Source organism: Rhinoraja longicauda, chromosome 8 (assembly GCF_053455715.1).
Source record: "Rhinoraja longicauda isolate Sanriku21f chromosome 8, sRhiLon1.1, whole genome shotgun sequence".
NCBI lineage: Eukaryota > Metazoa > Chordata > Chondrichthyes > Rajiformes > Arhynchobatidae > Rhinoraja > Rhinoraja longicauda.
Window position 1 is genome coordinate 21,293,730 of NC_135960.1, and position 20,525 is coordinate 21,314,254.

General features: G+C 39.5%; 1 protein-coding gene across 1 annotated transcript in view; it reads left to right on the forward strand.

Annotated features, from left to right (window-relative positions):
• Positions 1–20,525, forward strand: part of LOC144595762 (low-density lipoprotein receptor-related protein 1-like) — a 1,259,652-nt gene that overhangs the window by 1,196,367 nt on the left and 42,760 nt on the right. Inside the window, exons 74-81 of the mRNA XM_078403382.1 lie at positions 568–702; positions 4,846–4,968; positions 10,182–10,423; positions 12,882–13,060; positions 13,622–13,728; positions 18,381–18,497; positions 18,609–18,785; positions 18,889–19,029. Of these exons, the coding sequence (XP_078259508.1) occupies positions 568–702; positions 4,846–4,968; positions 10,182–10,423; positions 12,882–13,060; positions 13,622–13,728; positions 18,381–18,497; positions 18,609–18,785; positions 18,889–19,029 (1,221 nt within the window). The remainder of the gene's footprint in view (positions 1–567; positions 703–4,845; positions 4,969–10,181; positions 10,424–12,881; positions 13,061–13,621; positions 13,729–18,380; positions 18,498–18,608; positions 18,786–18,888; positions 19,030–20,525) is intronic.

The following is a 20,525-nucleotide window of genomic DNA, read 5'->3' on the forward strand; positions in this document are numbered from 1 at the left end:
GAAATAGTCGTCCATGTATCCTGATTCTTCCAACACATCCCGAAGCATGTTATAAAAACAAAAGCGTAAACCTTGGCTAAGGCAGGAATCTCTTGACAAAATTACTCCCCAAATGTATTCAAACACTCATTGGTTGATTGGTACATAACATCTCAATTTGTATCTGCCATGATTCCAGAGTAGTTAAAAAATATGTTATAATCACTTTCTACGAGCCATGAGGCATTTGTCCTCATTATAGCTTTCAAAATTCTGATTTGAAAGGTCAAATATTTTTTTTAAATAGTTCTTTCCATAAAACTTTGTAATTAACTTTTCTGCCACCTAAATAGATTGCAAGTCTTTTCCCTAATGCTATCTACTCTTTTGTAAGACTTCCCCCCCATTACTCTTTCCGTGTATAATCAATTTAAATGCTTGTTTTACATAAACGTCATTTCGTTACGCAGGTGCTGACTGGTTTTGTATGTGTTTCTCCTTTTATTTTGTTTTATGATTTATGGTTCTTTGTTGTATATTAAAACTGTGTGATGAGTATTAAAAAAATTCTATATTCTTTCCCCCCAGATTATAATGAATTTAATTGTGATGAAGAAATAAATCCTTGTGGGAATGATGCTTATTGCAATCGGACAAAATTCTCACTTTTCTGTGAATGTCAGCCTGGGTTTCAAAGAAGCAAAGCCTCAAAGCAGTGTGAAGGTCGTTATTTAGTTCTTTTCAACATGGGTTATTCCTTAGAAATGATTCATAATTCATCTCTCATATATTTATATGTATGTGTGATGTCGTGCACTGAGTACTTCGGAAGTTTTGTCGCTTCAATTTCTGGTTCCTGATAATTAATGGAAGATTTAAAAGATGTCCTTTTTGCAAAGAATTTCTTATTTTATTAGTTGTGATTTATTACATTGAATGAAAGATGCAGCATCGAAACAGGTCCTTCAGCCCACCAAGCTCATGCCGACCATTAATCACCCATTCATTCTAGTTCTAAGTTATCCCACTTTCGGATCCACTTCCCACACACAACGGACAATTTACAGAGGCCACTTATGCACCCCTTTGGGATATGTAAACTAAAGTACCCAGACACAGTCACAGGGAGAACGTACAAGCTCCGCACAGAAAGCATCCGTAGTCAGGATCGAACCTGGGTCTGTGTCGCTGTAACAGATGCACCACTGTGCCACTACAGCATGGAGAATCTATTGTAATCTATTACTAAGTATATGGTGTCAGTGTGGGTTATAGCTTGATCTTCTCTTTCTGGTTACTGGCTTTGAATACCAATCTCATCATTTTGGATGGCTAGAAAATCCATTGTAAATTCAATTCATGTGGCCGTCATTGTAATTGCAATTCTATGAAACATAACTTGCTAAAATCTTAAATCAGATTCAAATTGGTCTCCAAATATAAAGATATCTCCAGTTTAAAATTTATTCTACAGTTATAACAGTTTGTTGTACCTCTCCAAAAATAATTTCATTGACAATTGGTACTGAGCAGAGATAAATTTCTCGGCAGCTATTTCCCCTGGTTGATGTTTAGGCATGGTACTGTAATAATGCATGCTTTATGACAAAAATGCTCTCACATATAGGCTGATTGAAGTCTTGAAGTGAGCCTGTTGTGACTGAAGTAAGTCACTGGAGACACTGAAGTTGTAGGCATGAAGGTCTTTATTCACATGACAAACCGACATTCTCTTGGAGAACCTCTCAGTACAATTTCTCCAAAGAGTGTTTTTTTTATATCCTCTTAAGAACAAAGATAACAGCAGATAATTCAATATGATTTCAATGACATGGTTTACTTCAATGCTTTGAGTCTGACTTTGGTTCCATTGAATTAAATATTTGCAATGTGTGCACACTGTACCTAACAAGACACCTCTGAATGTGCAAACACCTTTGCTGGGACATAGTAACTCACATGGATGTTCTTAAAGGTTTCTGAGGACAGAGAACGCAGACACCATTAGATGCAGGAGCCGAATTAAGCCATTCAGCCCTTCGAGTCTGCTCCACCATTTGATCATGGCTATTTTCCCTCTCAACACCATTTTTCTGCCTTCTCCCATAACCTGTGATGCCTTACTATTCAAGAACCTATCAATCTCTGCTTTAAAAATACCCAATGAACTGGCCTGCACCCCAGTCTGTGGCAATAAATTGCAATCCAACAGTTTGAATATTGATTTCTCTAACTTCAAGTAACCCCTGCATTCCCTCTCTCCCTGTCCCTCCCCCACTCAAGTCACTGTACGAGCTTCAAAGCCATCTTTCACCTAGGCTACAGCAAACAATGGCCTGTTCCCTTTATCATCAATACTTTTTTACATATCTTTCATTCGTTTTTTATAGTTTTAAGTTTAATTTAGATACAGCATGGAAACAGGCCCTTTGGCCCATCGAGCTGCACCGATCAACGATCCCCGCATATTAACACTATCACACATACAGTAACGACAATTTACACTTACACCAAGACAATTAATCTATAAACCTGTACGTCTTTGGAGTGTGGGAGGAAACCTAAGAAGAAAACCCACGCAGTCTCAGGGAGAATGTACAGACTCTGTACAAACAGCACCTGTAGTCAGGATCGAACCCGGGTTTCTGGCACTGAAAGCGCTGTAAAGCAGCAACTCTACAGCTGCGCCACCATGCCGCCTTTGTTCTATATTTGTTCTATATCTCTCTATATAAGGTCATAAGATCATGTGATAGGAGTAGAATTAGGCCATTCAGCCCATCAAGTCTACTCTGCCATTCAATCATGGCTGATCTATCTCTCCACTTAACCCCATTCTCCTGCCTTTTCCCCATAACCTCTGACACCTGTACTAATCAAGAATCTATCCCTGCCTTAAAAAATATCCACTGGCTTGGCCTCCACAGCCTTCTGTTGCCAAGAGTTCCACAGATTCACCACCCTCTGACTAAATCACCATCTATATCTCTTGTTTCTCTATCCCCTCAGTCTGAAGAAGGGTATCGACTCAAAACGTCACCTATTCCTTTTCTCCAGAGATGCTATCTGATCATTGAGAATGATCAGCCATGATCACATTGAATGGCGGTGCTGGTTCGAAGGGCCGAATGGCCTCCTCCTGCACCTATTGTCTATTCTCTATTGTCTATTGCTGTTACTCCAGCTTTTTGTGTCTATCTTCAGTTTAAACCAAAATTTGTAGTTCCTTCCTACCCATTCCTGTCTATTGTCTCATGTTTGGTTAATGCATATGGCTGACGCATACGAGAATGTATCATGGTCACATTAGTTTACAAACCAGATCTCTTGAGTGCTCGACCTCCTTCTGTTTGTTTAAAAAGCTGTACTTTTAATTTCAAACTGATGACGGCTCGCGATCAGAACAGCTTTTGTCTTTAGTTTAGTTTAGAGATACTATGTGGCTCTCGACTCTCGACTCACCGCGTCCATGCTGACCATTGATCACCTGTACACTAGTTCCATGTTATCCCGGTTTTGCATCCTACACACAAGGGGTAATTTACAGAACCCAATTAACCTAAAAACTTGCACGTCTTCTGAATGTGGGAGGAAACCAGAGCACCTGGAGAAAACCCACGCAGTCACTGGGAGAACATACAAATTCCGCACAGACAATACCCATTGTCAGGATCAACCCCAGGTCTCTGGAGTTGTGAGGCAACAGCTCTACCACTGTGCCACTATGCCGACCTAAGTATTACTGTGTAGCACATAATTCTCTTAACTCCCGAGTAACCTCTAACAGGTTATCTTTGGAAGGCGTAACATAAACTGAATAGGAAATTCAGATCTTGGTGAAAACCGGCATCCTCTTGACCAATTTCCTATTTAATTACAGTAAGAGTGAATTTTTTTTGTGTGTATAATTTGATTTTATATGTTAAAAATTCAAACTTGGTTGGATTTTCAAGGTTTGGTTCTTTATAGTCAATCAAAATTAATGTTGTAATCTGAGTTTAATGCGTGTAACTGCTGTGTTGTATGTTGAGTGCAAACAACTGAGAATGAATCATTATATCTTCATCTCTTTCCCCATGTCAGTTTAAAGGTATGTACCTTGGCAAAGCTCCAAAATGATGAGGCAAATGTTTCCATTGCAAGAAGTTAGAGTCTGAAATACTTTGCTACTAGTAGGAGTAAAAGTAAATTTATTGTATTGCTCACAATGGAACTGTATAATTATCAGATAAGGAATAACTTGCAGGGATATTTAGGAAGATATTAAGTTGTCGGAAAACAACAAAGTGGAAATAGAATGATATAGCCACAAACTGCTGGAGTAACTAAGCGGGTTAGGCAGTATCTCTGGAGAAAAGGAATAGGTGATGTTTCGGGTCGCAGTCTGAAGAAGGGTCTCAACATCACCTATTCCTTTTCTCCAGAGATACTGCCTGACCTGCTGAGTTACTCCAGCATTTTGTATCAATCGTCGGTGTAAACCAACATCTGCAGCTTCACAGTGTAATTATATACTTGCTTGGCTTGGAGACAGTATGGAACCAGCAGGCCAAATGGACTCCTTCTGTATCAAAATACATGAATGAAGAGAGTGCGGAAGTGCTGAAACCTGGATTAATATTATTCAGAGGCAGTGAGAACAATTATCAGAGAATCACTCAATGGGATCCTCCCCAAGGGGAGGATGCCATTGAGTGATTCTTTGATGATTAGTGACCATTCAGTGATTCTGCAATAATTACTTGCAAGAATTCTAAATGTTCCCAGTAATATCCAATAGGCCTTTGCAAAATCATTGATTTTGCCTTTTCACTGTGGGAAAAATAGTCTTGGATATGTAACAACACTTACTTGGATTTTTTTCAGACATTAATGAGTGCCTTCAATTTGGAACTTGCTCACATTACTGCAATAACACTAAAGGGTCATACGTGTGCGCATGTGGAAAAAACTACAAACCTTCTTACAACCACAGCTGTAAGACAGAAGGTAATGGTGCACAAAATATTGCATGCGAGAATCAAGTATATGAATGGTATTTTTATAATGGTGTATTAACTGAATTTGAATTACGTTTAATTTCATGTCGCGTGTTAAATTATTGGCACGGTGAATATATCTGTTTTTGCGTAAGTTAATGCCAAGGAGGAATAGTGAAATGAATCTCCTAATGTGATGACATCACACTTTTGCTTGCAATTGATACTGGGATGCACTGTGTGATGTCACTATTCAAACACTGTAGGTGCTGAACGTCTGAAAGAAAAACAGAAAAGCTGGAAACACTCAACAGTTCTGGCAGCATCAATGGAAAGAAAAGCAGAATTTCTCTGAGATACCTCTTTTGTCTTCTCTATCCCTCCTCATCTGTGCAACTTAAAGCTCACGTTTTCTCAATCTCTGATTTCTGACCAAAGGTCTTCAACAAGATATGCCAACGTTGTTTCTCTTTCCATGGGTTCTGCCTGACCAGCTATTTCCAGCATTTTCTGCATTTATTTATCATAAAAAGCATTTAAGCTTGCAAATTGAGATAGGATCAGATATATCAGTGGTTGCAAGCAGTTTGTTATGGAAGTTTTATTTTGGATGATAAGGTACATGAGAAATCGAGAGTTTCATTTTGCGCATATTAAGAACAGGCAGCAGAGTTTTGATCCCTGCAGATTCATGAAAGATCAAAAGATACAAGGCTGACCAGGTGAGTATTAGAATACTTCAGGCTGAAGGTGACAAAGCCAGGGATTAGATGTTCAGTTGCAGATGGGCTGAAGTAGATGCAAAGAAGAATGATGTTACACGGAGTGCAGCCAGATGGAAAGGTTATAGACATGGAAGCCTAGCTCAGGGTTAGTTACAATATCAAAGTTCTGAGCAATCAACTTAAAACATGGGCAGGGGAATGGTTAAAAATGACAGGAAGAATACTGATTTTACAATATGACCAGACGGCAAATGGTTCCGTTTTCTTAGTACTGAGTGGTAGAAATGTAAGTAGGATGCTGAGAAAACAGATTATTAACACATAAGCCATGGATGGTTGAAATAATTATGAAGTGCTCATATTATGAATCTAGAAGATATAATTTCTTCAGCTGAAGGTGCCAGGTAATATATTGACCCTCAGGTTCCTATTACATCTTTCCCCCCTCACCTTAAACCTATGTTCTCTAGTTCTTGATTCTCCTCCTCTGGGTAAAAGATTCTGTGCATTTACCCTATCTATTCATCTTGTGATTTTATACACCGCTATAAAATCCTCCTGCGCTCCATGGGCTAAATTCCAAGCCTGCTCAACCTCTCCTGATAGCTTAGGCCTTCAAGTCCTGGCAACAATCTCGAAAATCTTCTCTGCACCCTTTCCAGCTTAACAACATCCTTTCTGTAACCAAAACTAACCAAAAACTGAACACAATACTCCAAAGATAGACACAAAAACCTGGAGTAACTCAGTGGGACAGGCAGCATCTCTGGAGAGGAATGGGTGACATTTCGGGTCAAGACCCTTTTCAGACCCCAAATGTGGCCTCACGAATATCTTGTACAACTCTCGGCCAGAGTAGGGGAATCAAGAACTTAGAGGGCATAAATTTCAGGTGAGAGGCGAGAGATTTAATAGGAATCTGAGTGGCAACTATTTCACACAAAGGGTGGTGGGTATATGGAAGGAGCTGCCAAAGGAGATAGTTGAGGCAGGTACTATCACAATATTTAAATATTATTCAGACAGGTACATGGATGGGAAAAGTTTAGAAGGATATGGTCAATGCAGGCAGGGGGGGTCGGCGTGAGCACATTACATCTTTCTCTGATTCTATGACATCAATGAATATGCATGTCACCTTGCACTTTTTCACTTTATGAGGAATCTTCATCTTCAAGTCTGCCTTCAGCACATTTAAAAAATAATACACATCTATGAGTTTGACTGCTATCCAACTTAATCTGGTGTGATCTTTGTGAACGTTTCTATCTTGTAAACTTCCTGATAAGGTTGGGGGAAATCGGCCCATTAAAATCCTCTGACAGGGAACTTGAAAGGGAAAACAAGAACACTGATGAAGATTAGTAGAGTGGGATTAATTGCAAAACTTGATGAACAAGCCAGCATGGTTCAAACATTGGCCTTTTGTGCTTTATGATTCGAGATTCTACTTCTAAACTCGCAGGGGAATAGCAATTACCCATTTTATGTCCAAAGTTGATGGGAGACATCAAGAATCACGTCATTAATATTCATGAATTACTTTTCACCCTGGGCTTTGTCAAAAGTGCAAGAAATGATTGAGGGTTAACATTATTCACTCAGCAAGAATAATCCTTCGCTGATAACACAAAATAGCAAATCAAAGTGAAAAATCAGACGACAATTAAGAGAGAAAATGAACAGTTGCCACATTCACGTTCTTATTACAACAGCTCATTAATTATGGAGACTGCAGAGACTGAAGCACAACAGAGGCAAATTACCAAGTAGCACCTCTGGAGAGAAGGGATGGGTGACGTTTCGAGTTGAGAAAAGAAGTGTCTCGATCCAAAATGTCACCCATTCCTTTTTTCCAGAAATGCTGCCTGTCCAGCATTTTGTGTTCATTTTCAGTATAAACCAGCATTTGCAGTTCCTTCCAAATTTATCAAGGAAAGGGCTTAGTTTTCCCCGACCAATATCATTTCAGGATAGTACATAAATAGATGAAAAGTCTGTGGTTTATCATTACAAAAATCATACTCCAAACTTTGACTTTGTTTGCATATATTCCACGGTCATGGTTGCTACACAGATTCAGCATTCCTCTCCCATTTTTCAACTATAGGTCAAGAACTTTGGCCCAGTTTTGTCAGTGACCAGGCAAGGGCTACCTGTCACTGAGTTTGAACAGGTTGCACTCACAGATTGGTGCTCTTCTTGAGACAGATTTTACCTTTCACATTACCTGTTGTAGCAAGGTGTCAGTTCCACAAATTCCTGCTCTTCAGAAATTGTGATGTCATTAAGCTGGTTGAACAACCAATTATATTTAAGAAATTTTACAGATCTACAAGTCAAAAATCAAATTGTTTCTTTCATTTTAAACAAACTATGTAAATCAATCATCAGAAGAAGGCTCCTAACCCAAAACATCACCGATCCATGTTCTTTGGAACTACTGCGTAAAGTTAGTTTAGAGATACAAGCATGGAAACAGGCCCTTTGGCCCACCAAGTCTGCGGTGACCGACAATCACCTTGTATACTAGTTCTATCCTACACACCACAGACAATTTTACAGAAGCCAATTCACCTACAAATCTGCACATCTTTGGAATGTGGGAACAAACCGGAGCACCCAGAGAAAACCCATGCAGTCACAGGGAAAATTTACAAACTCCGTACAGACAGCACCCGTGGTCAGGATTGAACACCCGGGTCTTTGACGCTGTAAGGCAGTAGCTCTGCCACTGCAACACTCTGCCACCCTGAATGAACTGCTAAATTATTCAAGTACTTTGCGGGTTTTTTTAAATAGTCAAATGTACAAAATGATTAAATAAGAAACCAAAGCAGCATAAAAACAGTCACATGTTTTATGGTGCAGAATGCAAGAAAAGTGCATTTTTTGGAATTGATGTCAAAGCAAAAAAATACCTATCACTTAAAGAACAGTGTATAGCCTGTATGAGTAATCATAATAATGTCAATGTTAGCAAAACATTGTTTAAAACATCAAGGACGGGAGCAAAACATCCTAATGTACAAAGCCAAACTGAAAATCTTTTTGATAGAGAAAGCAGATTGGAAACTACTGGACAGAAAATGAGGCAGCTCTAAAATGTTGCCTCATCTACTCATGTCCTGGATAGATATGGAACAATCATGGCTTTTAAGCAGAAACACCTGTAGATTCCAGAGTTGAGGAAATTTGGGATTAAGTTGATTGAGTGAAAGATACAGCATGGAAACAGGCCTTTTGGTCCACCAAATCCATGCTGACCATCGATTACCCATTCACCCATTCATCTATGTTATTGCAATTTTGCATCCACTCCCTACACACTAGAGGCAATTTACAGAGGCCAATTAACCTACAAACCCGCACGTCCTTGGGCATGTGGAAGGAAACCTCCGGAGAAAACCCATGAAGTCACAGGGAGAACATTTTAAACTCCACTTGAAGATAGCATTACAATAGGTGTTGTGACAATATAAAATTGTCAGTGTGCAAACAATTTCTACAGCGTCCAAAGAAGTTAAGAACAAGTCTCAAGACTTTCATCCAGTTTACCACAGGGACTTGTGGAATTATACTTAGCAACAATATTGTGCATTGCTTGTTAGATGTGATGGTACATGCAGTATCTGATCTAAAAAATAGATCTCATGAGTTAACCAGAAGGGCCACAATCTCCGTGCAATTGGAAGAAAAAAACCCAGATTTTTTGATGTATACCTAAGGAATAAAATTCACTAAAAATATCTCTGACAATAATGAAGTAACACCTGAAATTGAATGTGCAATTTTATTTGTTCTATTTTGAAACAAATATATGTTACCAGAGGGAATGCAAAACAGCATTAGGAGCTTAATTTTGGAGTCAAAGGTGCAGTGCTCGGAGAACACAGAGCCGTCATGGTAATTTATTTGGATAGGCGACATTTCGACACCTGTAACGCCACTTATCCATGTTCTCCAGAGATGCTGCCTGACTTGCAGACTCTTGCACTTTGTTCCTTTTTTTGCAAACCATCATCTGCAGTTCCTCATGTCTACATCGACATGGTAATGTACTTGTTTTAAAGAGAAGATTTAATGGTGATTTGCTTTAGATTTATTAGATTGTTATGTTTAGAAAGGTGAGGCAAGTGAAATTAAATTAAATTCACGAACAAGGGGCAATTATGAAAGGGAAAAAAATGCTATTTGTTTTCAGTAAAATAACAATACACAATGGATAGATCTGCAAAAGCCCCCCAAAAAGATGGTGCAACACAAATTAAGACAGAGGTCAAAAAAGGACTCGACGAGTTCCTGTCAGCAAGTAAGATTCAGATTTATTAGATCCATAATTGTTGGAGCTGTTAAGGGAATCTTATGGAATGCCTGATAATGGATGAGATGAGCCAATGGTCCACACATGCATGAAAATTGAGCTAGTAATTCATAAACGGTTCAGATGTAGAGCTGTAAGATAATGTAACCTTTTGTTCTTGTAATCTTCGCACAGGTTCAGAACATCAAGTGCTCTACATTGCTACCAGAAATGAAATTCGCAGTATATATCCATTTGACTCCAACTCAGCCTATGAACAAGTATTTGAAGGAGATGAAACTGTCAAAATTAGTATGATGGATGTGTACATTAAAGGCAAAAAGATCTTCTGGACCAATGGGCACACAGGCAGAATCTCCTTTGTAGACATTTCAGACAAAAGGAAAAGACAGATGAGTGATGCCACAGACCTTAATGTAATTTCCAGAAATAATTAATTGAATGCATTAAATCATCCAGAATCTGTTTGTAACAGCATGTGAATTAATAATCCCATTTATTGTTGGTTTGTTTCTTTCTGATTTTTCCCCCATCAGTCATTGTTTTTATCTTTTATAACATCCAGAGTTAGCAGTTTTCTTTTTCTCATTTTTCACTTTGTTTTTTGTCATTGTTAATTAGGTCGTTGCATTTCATGCAAAGTTGTGTTGTAATTCTGGGAGTTAACCCATTAGAAAGAATAAGATGGATTTTATATTGCGTATCTATATATATTTGAGTCCACGTCTGTGTTACTTCAAGTAGCAACAAATATTGCTACACCAACGTCAGGGCTTAATGCCAGTGTTGTGGTTGATGTTTTGTAAAATTCTCTGGATATTCCTTAAGGTTCAAGGACATGCCCCTGAAGAGAGTTTTTTTACATTTTAACATTTTTAATTGACTCTTTGGTCGTCTCTCAATAACTTTCCTGCAATCGTGATTTTGCTAAAAAAGTCAGTGCATTCTTGGCAACAAGTTATTTATGTTTAGCAGATAATAATAAAACTCTGCTATGATATATTTATCAAGTAGATACGTGAACAGGAATGTTTAAGAGTCACTCGTTCTGCTTAGTTCTCTGAATGGATTGAAATATCAAGGTCCTACTTAACATTTAATCATTTTCTATGCAATTCAATTTCACCCCTTCCATCACCTTATGAGGCGTGTTTTTCTCAGTTAAGCTCCTTCTGCCTTTTTTGTTGAAATATTCACCCTTTCTCTCCTCCTGCCTTGGTTGGCCTAGCAAGCTGCCAGGAAGCTTGAATGTGTCACTTTAGAAGTCTATCCATTATTCCCAAAGAAAGATGCAGTTTTGCAACTCTGTCAAAAAGCTCACTTTTTTTTAGTTTGCAACCTTAATTAGAGAGACCAAGTCATCAATTATGCTCTGACCCATGGTAAATCAGACAAGCCATAAATACAATCTATAGGGATGAAAGTTTGTGGCTATTATGGGGGTTTTTTTAAACTCTGTGCAGACAATGAATGGATTAAACTAACTTTTGTCACTCAATGCTTATTACATTGAACAATTTGGAAAAAAACATGGGCTAAAATATTAGGGTAGCGTTAAATGTACAGTTAATGGAATCAAATTTCAGACATATAACAGAATGTGGTTCTTCTTCTTTGTATGCGTTCTGCTTTCAATTCTGGATGAACAATATTTATGTCATTTCTGGCTAATGTGGTGGGAATAATTTGTTTCCTAACTTATGGATAATTGAAGTTTGTTATAGTTTAGGTAATTATGTATTTACATTAAATGAAAGTATTTTCACGAGTAAACTTTTCTCAGTGCATTAAACCAAATATTATTGTGTTAGTTGCAGATTGTATTCTCCTAAATCAGACAATCATTTGACATATCCAGTATATATGAAACTACACCATCGATCATTTTCTCCAGTGACACAATATCCTTCACACTTTACAGCTAAATTAATCTCGTTCAATTTAAACTTTAAACTAAAAAGAAGACCAAATATCTCTTTAAAAAATATGATTGTCAACATAGAAGGAATACATTGTGCAAATTAAATCAAATCTTCCTTTATTATAATCCCACTAGGGAGGACTTTTACATAGGAATCCATTTGAAGTGAGTGATAAATCAGTAGGTGCTCACTAGTTTATTCAACCCAAATACCTTACCATTTTGTACGACAGATGTGGGTATCGAGCTTCCATCCTGCATATATACATACATAACACGCACCATAAAATATAACAGCCATGCGGTTAATTTGCTAAGGCAGCAGAATGAATAACAAACTTTACTTGACGAGCTCATGGGTGTTCCTTTGATTCTGTGAACAGAAATTTGAATTGCCACGAAGAGTTACCATAATCACAAGGCATCGTAGCAATTCCAGTGTTCTTATCGCTGAATCACAAGAGTTGTACATTCAGGCCAAACTCCAGAGCTTTTAGCATATAATTTAGGAACCTAGATGCATGCTGATACAGTGCTGCAGAGAAGCTGACCATTCAGTGAATATTAAATTGAGCATGCACATCCTGATGTAGAATATTTGAAGAAACATGTATCATGGGACACCCAGAGGCTTTGCAAGTCCTCCTTCCCATATATTGCCTAAGTTTTGAATTGCAGTGCAAGTGTCTTAGAATCCTTCATGTTATTAAAACAAGGGAACCCTTTTTGAAGATTCCAAGAAAGTCGCTACTTATTTAGCTTGTACAGAGGTACAGTGAAAAGCTTTTGTTGCGTGCTAACCAGGCAGCAGAAAGATAATACATGATTACAATCGATCCATTTACAGTGTTCATTGAATAATTTGTTTGTTTTTCCACAAAGAAAATCTTATGAAAAGATGGATACGGTGACTTCAACAACCAAATATAATGTGATTTTTGTTTCTACTTTAGATTCCTGGTTTCCAAGCACCACAGGGAATTGCAGTAGACTGGGTTGCTGAAAATATCTACTGGACTGATTCTTTCAGAAATGTCATTTATGTGGCCAGAATTAATGGACAGAAATATAAAAAACTTGTGTCTGGAATGATGGACAAACCCTGTGCTATTGCTGTTGATCCCATCAGAGGGTATGGTGTAATTTCCTTATTATGAGCTGGGGAAACTGTGTTTGAAAAACTATGTTGTGTGTTTATCACATGATCACCAAGGTTATCCAGCTGTCAACTTGGTAAATTCAAGCAGACCGATCAATAGAGCTCAAATTGCCCATTCAGAAACGTGATGCATTATACAAAAGTAAATGTTGGGAATCTGAAGCAAGGCAGAAGTTATTTTCAGGTTTAGGTTTTAGGTTCATTATTGTCATATGTGCTGACTACAATAGTACAAACAAGTAACAAACATGAATTTAGCTACTTCTTTCAAATTGCTGGATTTCTGTGGCAATGTCCATAACTATTCTATTCAGACGTTCTTCATTGTTTAATTAAGTCAAGTGTTTAATTGTCATATGTATCAAGAATGGAACAATGAAATTATGTTAACTGTAACTAACAAAAGGACAATGCTTGCACTGGCCTTTAATTTTGACATATTATTTTAATTATTAAGCATGTACATTTTGAAGTAAAATGAGAATGACACCTGTTTACTATAACTATTTCATTTCTCATTTGTGATGATTACAGAATGATGTATTGGACAGACTATGGTAAACAGCCCAAGATAGAGCAGTCAGCCATGGATGGGACTCTGCGAAGAATTCTTATACATAAGGACTTGCAATGGCCTACAGGTAATGTAAATGTGGGAGAGACAGAGAATGAGAGTGTCTCTCTCTCTCTCTCTGTCTGTCAATCTATCGCTCTCTCATCTCTGTCTCATCTCTCTCTTGCATCTCTCATCTCTGTCTCATCTCTCTCTTGCATCTCTCATCTCTCTCATCTCTCTCTCTCTCTCTCTCTCTCTCTCTCTCTCTCTCTCTCTCTCTCTCTCTCTCTCTCTCTCTCTCTCTCTCTCTCTCTCTCTCTCTCTCTCTCTCTCTCTCTCTCTCTCTCTCTCTCTCTCTCTCTCTCCCTCTCTCTCTCTCTCTCCCTCTCCCTCCCTCCCCCCTCCTCCCTCCCTCCCTCCCTCCCTCCCTCCCTCCCTCCCTCCCTCCCTCCCTCCCTCTCTCCCTCTCCCTCTCCCTCTCCCTCTCCCTCTCCCTCTCCCTCTCCCTCTCCCTCTCCCTCTCCCTCTCCCTCCCTCCCTCCCTCCCTCCCTCTCCTCCCTCTCCCTCTCCTCTCTCTCTCTCTCTCTCTCTCTCTCTCTCTCTCTCTCTCTCTCTCTCTCTCTCTCTCTCTCTCTCTCTCTCTCTCTCTCTCTCTCTCTCTCTCTCTCTCTCTCTCTCTCTCTCTCTCTCTCTCTCTCCCTCTCTCTCCCTCTCTCTCCCTCTCTCTCCCTCTCTCTCCCTCCCTCTCTCTCCCTCTCCCGTTGTTTATTCAAGGATTCTTCGCAGATACTTTCTGAAACTTTTTGCAATACATTGGAGTCTCAGGTCAGTTCGACTTCCACCCTGCTTCCAAATGTCATGTGATCTGGGGACTGTTTTGCCCCAGAAGGAGCATACTGGATGTGGCATTGCCTGTTAGGATGTGCGCTCAGTGTGCAGACCTGTACATATACGATATGAGGAGATTAAACAATGGCGACATGCTTATTCAAGACCTCTTCACAGATTGCCTCTGCAAACTGCAATATTTTGTGTTCCAGAAGCATTAAAGTAACAATCATTGTTCAGAACCACCATTTCATCAACTCCAAAATTATTTGAGAAAATTTAAGAACGCGCTGGATGACATTACAGATGGTTGTCTTACCTTTAACGGCTGTGAAATGGTGTAAGAAAGGGTAATGGTGTCAATGTGTACTATGCAGATGGGAAATCAAACAAATATTTTTGTTTAGTCTTTATTTTACTTCCTGGCCATCCTAACAAAACTTTCAAGTTTTCGTTTGCTATGACAATTGATGTTCGTGATGTAGGAATCAGCACGGGGTGATTTCCCAGTTCAGTTCCGAGTGATAAGAGTAAAAATGTTCAGTGTGGCTTGAGGCAGGTTGTTTATCGGTAGAAAGCTTTTTACCCATTCCCCATTGTTGCAGTCATACTTTTAGACGTCAGGAATACAATAGGTGCAATGATAACAGTGCCACTTGAAAAAGAAAAAGGATGAAAAGAGAGATGTGAAATACCTTCAGTAGTACTGGAGGAAGATTGTTTCCTTCTGTTTATGCCACAGAGCTCTCTCCGTGGGTGTAAAGGCTGCTTGCTGGGAATGTCTCATGAAAGTTACCTTCACAGACTTCACTTTAGCAGGTGGGCAAAGATAATAAACCATCTGCCCGACAGGAAACCTCTAATATAAGGACAACACAACAAATTATAGTCAACTTCACCCCACCTCTGCTTCAATGCCTCAAGCTCTTTCCAGGTATCACATGGGATTATGCAGAACACAGCGGCATTGTTCACTGGAGAGGAGAATGATCCTTGCTTGAAGCATTTCAGCAGATCCCAATGCAAGATTCTGCAAAGCCAAGGACATTGTCCATGATACCTTGAGAACACAAATAGTTTTTTAGGAACCCTCTGCACACACATATTGGTTTGCTCCATGTATGACATGCTAAGCTCAAATCCTCTTTAATGATTTTCTCCTCACTCCTTAAATCTATGCCTTCTCGTTTTAGACTCTCATTCCCTGGCTAAAGGACTGTGATTAACTGTACTATCTATGCTTCTCATAATGTTGTAAACTTCCATAAGGTTACACTTCAACCCCTTTTAGACAATAGACAATAGACAATAGGTGCAGGAGTAGGCCATTCAGCCCTTCGAGCCAGCACCGCCATTCAATGCGATCATGGCTGATCACTCTCAATCAGTACCCCGTTCCTGCCTTCTCCCCATACCCCCTCACTCCGCTATCCTTAAGAGCTCTATCCAGCTCTCTCTTGAAAGCATCCAACGAACTGGCCTCCACTGCCTTCTGAGGCAGAGAATTCCACACCTTCACCACTCTCTGACTGAAAAAGTTCTTCCTCATCTCCGTTCTAAATGGCCTACCCCTTATTCTTAAACTGTGGCCCCTTGTTCTGGACTCCCCCAACATTGGAAGCATGTTTCCTGCCTCTAATGTGTCCAATCCCCTAATTATTTTATATGTTTCAATAAGATCCCCCCTCATCCTTCTAAATTCCAGTGTATACAAGCCTAATTGCTCCAGCCTTTCAACATACGACAGTCCCGCCATTCCGGGAATTAACCTAGTGAACCTACGCTGCACGCCCTCAATAGCAAGAATATCCTTCCTCAAATTTGGAGACCAAAACTGCACACAGTACTCCAGGTGCGGTCTCACCAGGGCCCGGTACAACTGTAGAAGGACCTCTTTGCTCCTATACTCAACTCCTCTTGTTATGAAGGCCAACATTCCATTGGCTTTCTTCACTGCCTGCTGTACCTGCATGCTTCCTTTCAGTGACTGATGCACTAGGACACCCAGATCTCGTTGAACATCCCCTCTTCCTAACTTGACACCATTCAGATAATAATCTGCCTTTCTATTCTTACTTCCAAAGTGAATAACCTCACACTTATCTACATTAAACTGCATCTGCCATGTATCCGCCCACTCACTCAACCTGTCCAAGTCACCCTGCAGCCTTATTGCATCTTCCTCACAATTCACACTACCCCCCAGCTTAGTATCATCTGCTCCATGCTTTTGCTCCATGAAAAAAAACAGTACCAGCCTATTCAATGTCTCCTAACTCAAGCCGTCCCATCCAGACAACATCTTTGTAAAAAAAAAATCTGCACCACACCCTGTTAAGATTAAACACATCCTCTCCTGTTGCTCTGTAACCAGAACTGTGCACAATGCTCCATGCACAATCTAACCTGTGTTGTGTATCACATAACATCCCAACTCTTGTAGCCAATGCATGGTTAATTAAGGAAAGCATGACATATACCTTCTTCACCACCTTGTCTACCTGTGTGGCCACTTTCAGGCATGTAAGAAACATAGAAACTTAGAAAAATAGGAGCAGGAGTAGGCCCTTCGTGCCAGCACTGCCATTGACTCCCCCAACATCGGGAAAAATGTTCTTGCATCTAGCCTGTCCAATCCTTTAAGAATTTTATATGTTTCTATAAGATGTCCTCTCATCCTTCTAAATTCCAGTGAATACAAGCCCAGTCGCTCCATTCTTTCATCATATGTCAGTCCCGCCATCCCGGGAATTAACCTGGTAAACCCACGCTGCACTCCCTCATAGCAATAATGTCCTTTCTCAAATTAGGAGACCAAAATACTCTAGGTGCGGGCTCACCAGGGCCCTATACAACTGCAGTAGGACACCCTTGCTCCTGAACACAAATCCTCTCCCAATGAAGGCCAACATGCCATTATCTTTCTTCAATGCCTGCTGTTCCTGCATGCTTACTTAGTGAGTGATGTACAAGCACACCCATGTCTCCGGTTGCACCTCCCCTTTTCCTAATCTGACTCAATTCAGATAGTAATGTGCCTTCCTGTTCTTGCCACTAAAGTGGATAACCTGACTTGTATCCATATTATACTGCATCTGCCATGCATCTGCCCACTCACCCATCCTATCCAAGTCACCCTGCAGCCTCATAGCACCCTCCTTGCAGCTCACACTGCCACCCAGCTTTGTGTGGCTATTCACCTCATCCATACCCATCATAATTTTATATGATTCCATAACTGGTGAAGGCAAGTGTAAAATGTATCACTGCCCTCAACACAATGTAGCACCATCTCAGATGCTGCCTGCACAACAGATGAAGAATGTAGGTTAGAGGGATTTTGGCATGCAAGACAGAGAATTGGCATGTGGGCTACAATCAGGCAGGTGGTGGTGTGGGCAAACTGCTGGGGGGGGGATATATCAGAGCAGCATCCATTTCCATACTGGTCTGAAGAATTTGGTTGAGGACTGTAATTGTGAGGTGACGTTTCGATTGATACCTGTATTATTGGGATTTGTTCCTTTTAATTCAGGATGGAAGGAAATTATGTAGATCCTCTAAAGTTGAAATGAAATATGTAATTATAAAAAAAAGCCACGATGTCATTAAGGAAAGACATAAAATGCTGGAGTAACCCAACAGGTCAGGCAGCATCCCTGAAGGACATGGATAGGATAGCGTTCTAGGTCGGGACCTTACTTCAGATTGATTGCCCGGGTGGGGAAAATAGAAGGTGGAAGGTCAGGACAAAGCATGACAGGTGAACATATATAGTAGGTGTTTGATAGGCAGATGGTTGGACAAAGGTCAGAGATGAACACACACAAGGTGTAATATGAAAGGATTAGAGTAGCAAATTCTAATTCTTTTGATTATTAAATTACTATATTTTTTCTTTTTATTAGGACTAGCACTCGATCACTTCAACCAGCGCTTGTATTGGGCAGATGCTAAGCTTTCAATAGTGGGCAGTGTTCGCTTTGATGGCAGTGATCCTGTTGTAATTGCCAACACAAAGCAAGGTAGTACTTTGTTTGTTCTTTTGTAACTTGCAATCTGAAAGGAATATGACAGAAACTGAGTTTATATATTTTAACAAGCAACTGAGAAAATAACCCATTTTATTATTCAAGGTCTCCAAACTCCCTTCAGCATTGATATTTTTGAAGATTATATTTATGGGATGACACATACCAATAGTCGTGTTTTTAAACTGCACAAATTTGGAAGAGCACCCCTTGAATATTTGATATCAGGTCTCAATGGTGCTTCAGCCACAGTAGTATTCCATCAGTACAAACAACAAGACTGTAAGTATCAGCTTTAAGTGAACAAAATCAGGTATCAATGAATGCCTCAAAAATACTTGGAAACATGACTGTCAGTAAGATTTGCTTTGTATGCTATCCGCAGTACCAAATCCTTGCAGCAAAAAGAAATGTGAGTGGCTATGTCTGCTGAATCCTTCTGGTGTGACATGCTTATGTCCAGATGGAAAAAATATGATAAATGGGACATGTGTTGAAGTAGATTCCCCCACAGCACTCCCTTATGGTAAGTACTGCTATATTTCCTCATAGCCAAACATTACTATTTACGTTCAGAATAAACATGAATAATGTTTTGAAATTAATGTTTTAAGCAGTATCATGAAATATTAAATTAAAAACAAAAAAGTGAGGGAAATAGATTTCAGGGAGAAGTTGTGGAATGGGAAACTAAAGCTTTTCACTGACCCTCGGTACACATGACAATAAATTAAACTCAACTCAACCTTTTCATCATAAATGTTCTGAGATTATTGACATGAAACATCAAAGTATACTGTTTCTCTCATCCCAGATGCTGCCTGACCTGCTCAACCTTCCCAGCATTTAGAGTCAGAGCCATACAGCATGGAAACAGGCACAACTTACCCACGCCGACAAATCTGTCCCATCCACAATAGTCCCACTGCCTGCATTTAACCCATATCCCTCTAAACCTTTCCTATCCAAATGTCTTTTAAATGTTCTGAAATATTTCCAGATCTTCAACAACTGTAGGGTTTCTCATTTACATGAAATATAATGAGGTATAAAAAATAGTTTCATGACAGTTTGAGAAAAAAATGATTTCAGTTAAATGCTGATTGAGGAAACAAATATTACTGTCTAAAACAGTATAAGTGTTCACATTGGACCTCAATTGATGTCAACATTAAACTATCCCATATTGATCCTGCCAATAGCTGGGTGGATATTAAATTTAGTTTAGAGATATAGTGCAGAAACAGGCCCTTCGGCCCACTGAGTCCACGCTGACCAGCGATCACCTGTACACTAGTTCTATCCTACACACTAGGGACAATTTACTGAAGCCAACTAATCTACAAACTTGCACATGTTTGGAGTGTGGCAGGTAATCAGAGCACTCGGGGAAAACCCAAGCGGTCACGGGGAGAACGTAAAACTCCATACCGACTACACCCGTAGTCAGGATCAGACCCGGATTTCTGCCACTGTAAGGTAGCAACTCTACTGCTGCACCCTTTAATTCCACACTCTTCCAAGACATTTATCTAAAAGGGATAATGAGAATAGTGCTGGAAATACTCTGCAGCACTCGTGGAGAGAGAAACAAAGTTCAAGTTCGAGGTCAATGCCTCTTCATCATTGACTTCAATTGTCAACTTCGGTTCTCTTTCTATTCTGATGATGGATTATTGGCTTGAAGGTCTGACTTTCCATAATTGCAATAACAATGTTGGCCAGGCTCTTTTTAATGAAAATAAATTGTCTTAACATTAATCTTCTATGATCCAGTATTCTATTTCAAGTTGCAATCCATGCTCAAACCTTTCTTTACAACTCCTACATTAAAAATCATTAAAATCCATGAATTTGCCTCCAGATTTCAGAAATGAGTATGCCAAATCATATTTACAACATGAAATGGTAATTATTTTAATAAATTTAATAAGGTTTCAATAAGGTGTAAGTTTAATCGATTTTCTGTTCTGCAAACCAGAGATCTATGAGCTATTGTTACAGACACACTGGTTAAAACCA